Source organism: Hoplias malabaricus, chromosome Y (genome assembly GCF_029633855.1).
Source record: "Hoplias malabaricus isolate fHopMal1 chromosome Y, fHopMal1.hap1, whole genome shotgun sequence".
In the NCBI taxonomy this organism is placed as follows: Eukaryota; Metazoa; Chordata; class Actinopteri; order Characiformes; family Erythrinidae; genus Hoplias; species Hoplias malabaricus.
In genome coordinates, this window is record NC_089820.1 from 8,525,436 (window position 1) to 8,537,942 (window position 12,507).

General features: G+C 36.4%; 1 protein-coding gene across 1 annotated transcript in view; it reads left to right on the top strand.

The window, feature by feature from the left end:
- Positions 1-949: 949 nt before the first annotated feature.
- LOC136677902 (SH2B adapter protein 3-like) overlaps positions 950-12,507 on the top strand; it is a gene marked incomplete at its 5' end in the record, with an annotated part of 43,585 nt that continues 32,027 nt past the window's right edge. Inside the window, one exon of the mRNA XM_066655598.1 lies at positions 950-973. Within this exon, the coding sequence (XP_066511695.1) occupies positions 950-973 (24 nt within the window). The remainder of the gene's footprint in view (positions 974-12,507) is intronic.

Below are 12,507 nucleotides of genomic sequence, written 5' to 3' on the forward strand. Positions count from 1 at the left end.
ACAGTGTCTTGTAGGTCCTCACTTGTCCTCCAGGTGGCTGTGTTGCACCACGCAACAAATCAGTCATAAGCTCGTGTAACTTTGGCAAAATAAATAAATAAATAAGATCTTTTAAATTGCAATTTTTTTTATCTTATTCATCAATAACATTTAAACATGTTCAACTGAAATGACCAACGGATTTTGGGCCAAATAAATCCTAAAATTATAAAAAAATATATAATTTCCCTCCGAGCTTCATGAATCCATGCAATATTTATAAAATAAAAGTCTTGGGGTGTAACGAATTCATTCATTAAAATTTTATCTTACAGGCATACGTATTTTATTTTAAATGATTTCATTCAAATAATTTTAAAAAATGTTCATAACATATGATATTTTACATATTAATATATTTAAAACACAATGTAAATAAAGCTTATTTGAGATTGAAAATAAACCCAATTGTGAATGAATGCGTTTTACATGTTTACAAAATTGAAACAAATGCATTTAAAGCGATGAAATTGTACATCAGTTCAGGAGACTTTTAATTTGTTGGACCCTTGCGCTCGCTCTCTCTCTCTCTCTCTCTCTCTCTCTCTCACTCCGAGCTAATTTTAGTTACTTTCATAATGCTTCACATATTAATACATTTATTTAAAAAATACAATTCTTAAGTTTACTGTTATGTAAGTGTTAAATGATAACTTTGAACGGCTTCATAAAGTCTTACAAAACTTTTAAAATAAGAACGTTAAAATAAAAGAATCAATAAATACACATAATCATATAACAAAGATATATATTTTAAGTATTTATTCTAGTTGGTTTGTGCTCCCTCTCTCCCGCTAGAAGTTCTCTCTCTCTCTCTCTCTCTCTCTCTCTCTCTCTCTCTCTCTCTCTCTCTCTCTCTCTCTCTCTCTCTCTCTCACTCACTCACTCACTCACACAGACAGAGTTATGAGCGCCGCGGGCTCGAGGGCTGCAGGTAAAGTCACTGCGCTGCTGTTTTTGTTTTTGTTTTGTCTGGTTTATATTGTAGTTTACGCTGTTCGTGGGTTGTTGTTTTTTGGCGCGTGTTGTTTGTCGGTGTGTTTTTAGTTTCTGAGGTAGGTAGTTTTTCGCTGTTTCTCGGGGAGGAATTTCAGATAACGGAATTGGTCTTGGATGTTGTCGTTTTGGCTGGTTTTGTTATATATGTGTTGCGTGAGGGAGTCCTGTACATACTTTCGGATCTTTTATTTGGTCTAATGGACCAAAAAAATGGCGTTAGAACAGCTTTTAAATACTTTTAAAAGTTGTATTGAAGGCGAGCGTTGCCCCTCCTGCTCCAGCAGCAGGGAGCGCGTGCGAGGCTTTAAACGTTAGCACGGAATAAATAAAGTGCGCATTAATTCCCGGAGAGCGCGTGCTGTGCCGCAGGCGGGAATCGCGACGACGCTGAAGTTGGTTACTTATTCGCCAGTTTCTTATTCGGATTCTCTGTTCCACCTTAAATGGTGCAATTGTTGCATTCTGTTGCCGCTAGATGGCAAAGTACGAATACACCTTCCAAAAACTACACGTTTAGCTTAATTCCGTGGATATTATCTCTTTATTTTCAAAGTGTGTCAAAAATCTGAAAGTCTCACTGAAGACACAATATAACAGACTATTAATATCCTGAAGATGAAGAAATTTTACTGTAGAATTTGTTTGTAATGTCCCTGTGAACATAGAATTGGACATGACAGAATGTGTGTGGAAATTGCGCATTTGGCTTAATTCATTGGACATTATCTCTTTATTTTCAAAGTGTGTCAAAAATCTGAAAGTCTCACTGAAGACACAATATAACAGACTATTAATATCCTGAAGATGGAGAAATTTTACTGTGGAATTTATTTATTATGGCCCTATGAACATAGCATTGAAGATGATAGAATATGTGGGGAAATTGCACATTTGGCTAAATTCATTGGATATTATCTCTTTATTTTCAAAGTGTCTCAAAAATCTGAAAGGATCACTGAAGACACAATATAACAGACTATTAATATCCTGAAGATGAATAAATTTTACTGTGGATTTTTTTTATAATTGCCCTATAAACAGCACTGGACATGATAGAATGCGTTGAGAAATTGTGCATGTGCCTAAATTCATTGGACATTTTCTCTTTAATTTCAAAGAGTCTCAAAAAACTAAAAGGCACACTGAAAACACAGTATAACAGACTATTAATATCCTGAAGATGAAGAAATTTTACTGTGGAATTTTTTTTGTCATAGCCCTCTAAAAATAGCATTGGACACTATAGAATATGTGGAGAATTTGCTTATTTGGCCTAATTCGTTGGACATTATCTCATTATTGTCACACTGTCTCAAAAATCTGAATGGCTCACTGAAGATACAATGTAACAGACTAATAATATCCTGAAGATGATGAAATTTTACTGTGGACATTTTATATAATTGCACCATAAACATAGCATTGGACAAGATAGAATGTGTGGAGAAATTGTGCATTTGGCATAATTCATTAGACATTATCTCCTTATTTTCAAATTGTCTCAAAAATCTGAATGGCTCACTGAAAATATCATATTATATCATCAAGAGAAACATTTATTCATGTAACATTAGTTAATAGGGTGTCAGTGTAAGTACACACTTAGTCTTAGGTAGTTTGGGCCAGTGAGGTTAAACAAGGACTAACTGACATTGTATCTATTTACAGAGTAAGACAAATGAAAGGAAGTTTGTTTAAAAGACATTTTTGACCATAACTATTGAGAGCTGGTCTTAGTCATGATAATTAACTATGTTAATACGTTCTCATGTTCATATGTTCTCAAGCTATGAAGATTATGATGACGATTTTGAACATGGTATGTAAGAAACTTCAAAAGTTGGTTCATAAAACTGAACACTTTGATACTCATGACAATTATGCCCAGTGCATCAGTAAAAGCCTTGTTGACATAAAGAATATTACTGAAAGCACATCTTGGCTGTATGACTCGCCTAAGGTCAATCAAGACCAACATTTGGACCAGAGTATTATTTTATAGAAATATTTAAAATTGTGAAATTATCTAATTAAATGATCTTTTCACAATTTTAAACATTTCTACATGGTTATGGTCAATAATGCCCTTTAAATAAACTTCCTTACACCACACTCCTCATAGACAGTCAACCGGGGCGGGACTTGAACCCACAACCTCCAGGTCCCTGGAGCTGTGTGACTGCAACACTACCTCCTGTCACCGTGCCACCTCTGTTTTACATCTTATATTTATATGTAATTTAAAAAAAAAAAAATTTCTAAGTACTAACAGTACTCTCAGTACTGTTCAAATGAAGCTCATGTGTCCATATGATTAAACATGTTTAAAAAGACAAAGGCTTTCATGGGGTGTCCTAACTTTTCAGATGAATGTATAACCAAAGTTCATGTTTCCACATGCTATGTTCATATGGGCCATGACCAAAAAAAAAAATCCACAGTGACATTTCTTCAGATTTTTGAGACACTTTAAAAGTAAAAAGATAATGTCCACTGAATTAAGCCAAATACACAATTTCCCCACATATTTAAATCCAATGCTATGCTCACAGGGAAACTACAAAAAACAATTTTACTGTAAAATTTCTTCATATTCAGGATATTAATAGTCTGTTATATTGCATCTGCGCCTCTCTGATGTTTGAGACACTTTGACAATTTGGAAATAATGTCCAATGAATTTAGCCAAATGTGCAATTTCTATCGTGTCCAATGCTATGCTCAAAGGGCCATTATAAATCAATTTCACAGAAAAATTTCTTCATCTTCAGGATTTTAATAGTCTGTTATATGATATTTTCAGTGAGCCATTCAGATTTTTGAGACAATTTGATAATAAAGAGATAATGTCAAATGAATTAGGCCAATTCTCCACATATTCTATAGTGTCCAATGCTATGTTTATAGGGCTATTACAAAATAATTCCACAGTAAAATTTCTCCATCTTCAGGGTATTAATAGTCTGTTATAATGTGTCTTCAGTGAGACTTTCAGATTTCTGAGACACTTTGAAAATAAAGAGATAATATCCATGGAATGAAGCTAAACGTGTAGTTCGTACTTTGCCATCTAGCGGCGACAGAATTTGCACCATTTAAGGTGGAACAGAGAATCTGAATAAGAAACTGGTAAATAAGTAACCAACTTCAGGCGTCAAGGAGTCGCGTGGTCTTTTTAGGCTCTTTATTGGCTAGACACGGCCAATAACCTTTACTTTAAAAAATAAAAGTCTCCCATTAATGGGCAAGTTTCCAAATGATATAGCTATACCAGCATTGAAATAGTGATTAAAAAAGTAAACCGTTAAAAATAGTACAAAAACTGTTTTTAAAGTTAAAACATTAGTTAGTAAATAATATAATCTAACTATAAATGATCTCCCCTACAACATCACTTATTTATGTCAGCTCCAGAAATTAATTGTCATAAACATGTAATTAACAGCGAATGACACTGAACTCTGAATGACAAAGTGTAAATCTTATTTTTCACTATATATATATCTCTGTCAGCTCTTGGCCTTTATTCCAGTTTCCAATCTTTTCATGACATTCACTTTCAGTTTCTCTAAGAAATCTGCAGCCACAACTTCAGACTTCAGTTGGTTGCACTTTCTGCTTCTTGCAAACTGAGTCATTTCAGAAACAAAATTAGAATCACCAATCCAGATTTCATAACTTTCTTTCTGGTATCTAATGTCGTTTGTCTGTGCTGGTTTTAAGACCCATAGTGTTGAGTTGGGTCTTCTCACAGTGGAATGATGGACACAAACAGCTGTGGGTTTGTTTAGAACTGAAATGAGAGTTTTCTCTTCTCACTCAAAGATGAAAGTTTAGGTGCTCTTTATCTGATGTGGAGACTTTTTCTAAGATATTGCACAATTACGAAGGGTTCCATTTATTGTGTGTTGGTTGAATAAATATAACTATATAAGTGAATATACAGCTGTTGGAACAGAATCAGTGTAAAAGATTGTGTGTGTTTGGTCGTAAATATGAAGAACATTTTCCAGGAACCCAGGAACACACACACACACACACACACACACACACACTGAGAATGTTGTGACTCATTTCGAGGAGACTGTATGAGTCTGAGTTTCACTTATGAATGAATTCTCTCCTGTACATGCTGAAATATGAAATACAACTTTTATCATTAAAGATCTCTAAAATTACATCTGGTGTGTAGGGCAAAATGATTAATCACTTTTGTATTGACACTACATGTCATGTACATACACACAATATACGCACTCTGGATCTAAGAACTCATATGTGCATTAGCACACTATTTTCAATATTTGTAGCCTACAAACCCACAAAATGTAAAATAAGCCCAACCAGTCAGGTTTCTGTGGGTTGCCTTACTAAGAAAACGTGGAATAAAACAAGCACCTCTGATTTTTTTGTGCTGCCTACATGCCGCCACCTTGTCTGAGTATCTCTAATCACAGTACTGTACTTGCTGTTACGTGAGAGCACCAAGATGAGGATAAACACAACCAAACTAACACAAAAGGTGCACGGAAATAAAGCTAGATACACTTTACGAGATTCAGATTTTTGTTCAGATTGGATTTGGGAATCTTGACAGTTCCCATTCATAAATGTAAATGATCAGTATCTGTCTGTAATGTGAATAAATCTGTTTTTGAAACAAAATGCATGTGCACACTGATACATTTATGCAGCTCCATATTAAAATGGGTCTCTAAGCTGTTGCTAAGCCTACAATGTAAGTTGTTAAATAACAGCTTCTACACCCAAGTACCACACAATGTGCCTAATAAAAATTCTTTTTATTCAGCTATCACATGCATGGCTCCTTTTTTAACATTCATTATTTTGGTGCAGATGCCATAGTTTCATGAACCACACAGTGCACCATGTTAATGTTGCATAATTGTACTGATTTGGTATGAAAAATGACAACAAAGGAGAACCAAGCGAAAATGGCTAAAATCCAGAGGTTCTGCTCCTTAGTCCTTACTGCTTGGAACTTATGCTAAACTGAGCTGGGGCTCTTTCTGACTATTAACAGGCACTGAATCTGCACTTTAAGACTCTACCCCCCCCCCCCCATATGACATCATCACAAGGTGATTGACTGAGGGATTAGTTGTGTTTGATTTTTATTTTATAATATAATAAATCATAAAAATTAGGCCTAAGTATTATTGAGCATGTGCAATATTTTAAGGCATGCAAGGTTCCCTTTAAGTATAAAAGGGAGAGAGAGAGAGAGAGAGTGTGCAGGATGGAGAGTTATTTGTTGTGGTTGAGTTGCGTGGTAGCATTGCTAAAACATTTAATTTCAGATACTTTACAATTGTAGCATTAGCATAGAAATAACCAGTGATGAAAACAACTTGCACTTATAAATGTGTTACAAACGCAAATATTGTACACAAAAAAAAATTGTTTTGTGCAAATTCCTTAAAACGTCTTTTTTTTTTTTTTACTAAAAATATTCAGAAATAAACAGAAACTTAATATATTTCAGATTTATTTTCAGCAGTATTTGCACATTTTATGTGAACATTTTATGTTTTATTTTTCCCTGCCCATGCCCATGAATAAGATGTCATCTAGAAAGGCATTTCATGCTGCTTCAAATTGTGCACATGTATTTTAGAGTTGATTGTGTGATTATCCAAGATATGGGCAGGACCACACACCAACACCATGACAGATGCTGACCTTTGACCTTTACACTTGTAACAGTGGAAAAAAAGTATTTTTTTTTAGCCACTTATATAGTATATAGTATAGTATATATACACACACACACATACACATATCCACCTCATATGTATTTATTGGAACAATAAGATTATCTTACCACAAAAAAAATTATATCTATGTGTTTGGTCATGGAAACATTCTTAGGGCATTACCATCTCACGCGTTTAAAGAAGCAGAAAGAGTAAAAAGATAGATTAAGAAGAGTTTAAAATGATAAAATAAATAAATAAATAAACACTCCCAAGTGATGAACTGTAAACATATTGCACTAAACCTATTAGAAGGCTTAGAACAATGCTTGAAACATTGGTAAGGCTAGAACATTTTCAATTTTGCACATTCATTCATTCATTATCTGTAACTGTTTATTCAGTTCAGGGTTGTGGTGGGTCTGAAGCCTACCCAGAATCACTGAGTGCAAGGCGAGAACAGTTCCACCCTTGGGAGGGTTTATTTAAGAGAAGCAGCCTAATGTAAGGCGTGGGATCCAAATAAAATTTGCAAATGGTGAAAATAATTTTGGGAAAACACTTTGAGTGAAGAAAAACCCAAGGACAGCTACAACAGTGTGCCAAAATCTGCTCTCGGATTCTCCCTGCGCACGAGAGAAATTTTCTCCATATAACATAATTCCATATAACATAATTAATATATATTTAATACATGCACACAAGCACTTGAGTTAAACCGACTATAGCCTTGTTTACGTTCTTAGGTTAATGTGGTCTCCTATGTTCATGTACCGTAACAGCATGAGTATACGCACCTGACAGAGTGCAGCTGGCTGTGCTAACTTGGAGTAGAAATTAAGGTTTATCAAGCTCTATTACCCAAAGCTTATAATCGTTATCAAGCAAAAATTAATCACAAAACTAATAGTTACCATTTTGTCGCCCAGCATTAATATGAATTCATGTTTAATGAAAATATGCCAAGGTACTCTGTCTGAGATAATGCCACTAGAGTTCTCACAAGTGTTTCAGAGCCAAACCTGCCTCAACCCCACATCACATTGTGTTTAACATTCATTGCTGAGAGTGAAAAATAAAAAAGTCACACTGACTCACTCCAACTAAGCTTATAACATTCACAACAAATTAAAAATATCCATAAAACCTAGCATTATCAATCCAGTCACTTATGAAACAGAAATAGAACATTATAATGTGAATTAAAAAAAATATTTATTCTTGGTGCTTTCCCATCACCCAAAGAGCTTATATAGTTCCAAAAACACCAACACATAGTCCAGGGGGAACAGGAGTAGATACTGTGCTCAGGGGACTTAACTGTGTAGACAGAGAGTGTAGGCATTCTCTGTTGGTTTGAAGCAAGAGTGAGACCTCTGCACCTGTGCGTGTGAGCATGGTTCATCGGCGAGAGAACTCTTCTCACTGGTTTGAGGGAGCTCTTCTCACTGGTGTGTAGGTGATAAAAATAAATGTTCCCCCTATCGTGGGGAGGGTAGAAAAGCCAGGTGCAAGGGAAAAAAACAGCGACTGAATGAGTCATGCTAAGCTGAACGTCAGTGAACTGCAGTAGATGGTGTCTCATTTGTTATACCCATTCCACCTGAAATGCTCCACATGACGACTGTGTTTTAACACCGATTAAGTTAAATAAGACAGAGAAAAGTAAACACCCTGAAATGAAAAGGAACAACATGGTGCAATGGTAACATTACAAGTTCAATTTTTAGTGGCTTTTAATACTGCGAATGGCGTGTGAAAATAAAACCCTGTGTTAACACACAGAAATGTACAAGTTTTATTTAGAGCTCCTTTAAGGTGGAATGGCAAATTTGAGTAAGGAACAGGCTAATAATATGCCAATTAAGGCCCATGTATCTATAACAGCATTTAAGGTAGAACGAGAAAATCTGCTCTCCCAGTCCACCTGATAACACAGGAATTTACCTAAAGAAGGGAGAGAAGCGAAAGCAGTAATTTCCAGTGTACCATCACACCACATGAGCAGGCATAGGAGTCACTATCCTAGAAGCGCTCTTCTGGGTCTCTCCGCTCATGGGGTGTGCACTGGAAATGACTGCTTTTGCTGAACAGCAATTAATGTGTTCTTCATTTCGGACAAGTCAGTCCAGCATTGATTCTTGTTTTTATTTATTTTTTTTATTTTTTTTGCTGAAGAGAATTTTTTTTTCTCAGAGGAGAAGCAAACACGTGGATGGTTGTGTTGTCCTTAATATTTGGTTGTGGAAATCTGCCATCTTGCTTAGAGAAAGCTTTGTGGGTGCTGTCAGTCTCCATAGGGAGGGCAAAACAAATGTTTCACCCCTAAGTTTCCACAGGGTGGGGTTTTAGGTAATCCCCAGGGTGAAATAAGGCCTTGAGAACAGCAAAACAGAGCAGCGTGTGGCTTCTTTCTCTGCTCATGTCATCTTAACTTGACTTTAACTCGACTACTCCTTTTCAATGAAATGAGATGCTGCTTTGTAAATGTGTCAAATCTTGGATTGTGGACTTTTAAAAGATGATCAGTTGGTGCCTTCTGTTCCAAAAGATTATTAAATGTTGAAGAACAGTGAAGTTAAGTAGTGATAAATATGTTTCTGTCCCATTTAATTTTAACAGCCATTGAATAGTGAGGCAGCAGCCATGGCCTCTAATGGTGCTTTTCCACTGCATGGGTCTGGCTCTACATGACTTGACTAGACACGGCTCAGCATGCTTAAAGCCTGTCGCTTTTCCACTGGCAGAGCTCCCCTGTGAAATGGAGCTGGATATCACAAAACCCTGTCTCTCAGGAATCGCTGGCTTTGAAAACCACAACAATGGTGACGATAAAGTTAGGTGGTGTTTAATCGTTGTGCATCCGTGTGTTGTTTTTGTTTTTTGGACTGAACACTGCCTCAGTTCTAACTGATACGTTTTCGGCTTTCACTGGAGATATGTCGGTCATAGTCCAAGGAGCATATAAACCTCTTCAAAACACCCTGAGGTAAAGTTACGAGCTGCCGTTGTGAGAGATTTGACAAGCGGCAGTTTGTGCTGGATTTGAAAGAGACCTGCATTTTCTGGTGACTGACATAGCTCTACAGGGCTTACACGTCACCATTTAGTACCTACTCTGCACAGTTTGAACCCAAAGTGAGCTGGGACTGAAAACTTACCCGGGACCAGGTACCAGCTTTGGCCTGTGGAAAAGCAAAAGAGCCAAGTCCAGTAGAGTCATGTAGGTACCTTGCAGTGGAAAAGCACCATAAAAGCTTGAGACCTGAAGAGGTGTGAGCTCACTGCCACTAGTGCACTAGCATCTTTTTGTGTGTGTGTGTGTATGTGTGTGTTTTCACTGCTATGGACAGGTTAAATGTTGAGGCACAATTTTGTAGTACTGCTATGAAATGACAATTATGCTTAGCATGTTTCACTTGGAAAAAAACAGGAAAGGAAAACATTAAATGTGTTTTTCTAAACAGGACTCGGAGATCACTGCATCCGGTTTTATTAACATTTCATTTACAGTCCCAGATTGTTTGTAAAAGGAGTGATATTTGCCACCCACATTCCTGGTGAATACCTAGCATTTGGGAAAGTAATGTGAAAAATAACCCTACTTTTCTGCATGCATTCTTTTAGTTTTCTGGTTTACTGTGCATTGTGTTAGTGTTTGCTTGTTGTTAAACACTAGAATAAACCCCCGTGTGTGTTTTGTGTTATCTTACAGAATCAGGACATTTAATATAGTCCCTCCAGCCATGTAGCAACAGGAAATGCGTCAAAAACGACCAGATCTGCTAATTTAGGCCTATGTGTATATTTGTGTTTGTGTGTTTGTATGTGTGTACACTTGTCCAATGAGGAATGTGTAAGTGTAACTCATTTTAGTGAACAATAGATGGCGATTACATTTGATACAGAATCATATATATAGAGTATTATTTTATTTTTATTATTTTTATTTTATACTACACACACACACACACATATATATATATATGATTACTTGTTAAAAAAAACTATATTTGTTGTTATAAAATATACAATATTTGAAAATATAATTTGACCCATACTAGATTTTCAATATAATAATAAAAACATTTAAAGTGTGCACACGTTTTGGGCATTGTGCATCATTTCTAAACCTCAATAAGCATTGTGTTACCACTTCATTAGCTACATTAGTTTTGCACTACATGCCCAAATGTTTGCAGACAAACACTACAACCAGTGAACTCAGTTACTGTAAGCTATGCCCATAGTGGACACGGTGTATAAATGCCTCGTTACATTCTGGAGCTGGAGCTGCTGCACATGAGTCACCATGTTCAATCCCAGTCGTGGACTATAGAGCTATTATGTCATCCCACCACACAAATGGGGGCGGGGGGCTTAAAATGTATACAGAGCAACAAATAGACCACCATCTTTGATTGTAAAACTACAAAGTGCAGTTATGTCATCAGATGAGCTGATACAAGAGATGTTGAATGAAAAAAAAAAGGATCTGGTTTTAATTTTATGGTTGTATGGGGCATTCTAATATATATATATATATATATATATATATATATATATATACACTTACCCTTCTACTTACTAATTACTTATTCCATGTAGTTAATTTCACCTCTCTCTCTCTCTCTCTCTCTCTCTCTCTCTCTCTCTCTATGACTATCTCTTTCCACTCGTTTCTATCTCCTTCCAGTCACACACAATATTTCACCAGCAGCATTCACACAGCCTCTTACACTTTACACTCATTGGTGTTGCAGTGTTGGTATGGACTTTCTTTCATTTCTGTTTTAGTGCAGACAAGTAATACTACACCTACACCTACAAACGTACATTAAATATTACCATATTAACCAAACTTCTGTTTTATGTAGAAAATGGCATGTTTTTAAGAGAGATGGACATTTGGTCCTCACAATGTGCTTAAAACAAAAACACAACAACTCTCTCTCTCTCTCTCTCTCTCTCTCTCTCTCTCTCTCTCTCGTTTTCTCTCTCAGAACCGTTTGTGTTTAATATTATGAGTGGTGGAGGACGACAGGGTGAGCAGAGGAGAGACTGCAAAAGAAAGTGTAGAGAGAGCAGAGAAAATTGACAGGAAAGGAAAAGAAAGCTACACAGTTGAAAGTAGAGTGTTGGAGAGAGTGTGTGAGAGAAACAGGGAAAAGGAGGAAGAGAAGGGAGGAGACAAACAACAGAGGGAGAGAACAAGTGAGAGAGTTAGATGTAGACGTAAAAAGAGTTGTGAGCTCAGTAAAAACAGAGGTTATATACAGAGTGAACTGTACGGCTGCTTGGCTCAGAGGAAGTGTGACGCTCTCACACACACACAAACAATAGAGCATAAAGGGAGAAAAAAATCCCCATTGCGATTTGATTGTGTGTGTGTGTGTGTTTTGAAATCTGTCAGTTTGATTTAGACAGGAATTTTCAGACACTTCCACAGTTAATTACTAGTCTTAACTTAATTAAATTTGCATGTATGCATATGTAGGATTTGTGTGTAGCATGGCCCTCCCTCTCCCCATCCCTCAGTACGATGCAAGCCAGTGCAAATATCTCCCTGCTGACGTAACAGATCTTTGTATTTAGTGTTCTGCCCCAAGTGTGTTGAACACCAGTGGTGCTGTGTTAGCAGCAGCTTGAAAAGCTGCTAGGCTTCACCCAGTGTTTTGGTAGCATTGTGTGACTGTGGAGATTGGGTACAGTTCATTAGATGTATAAACAAAAAAGAACTCTTTGTTTATTA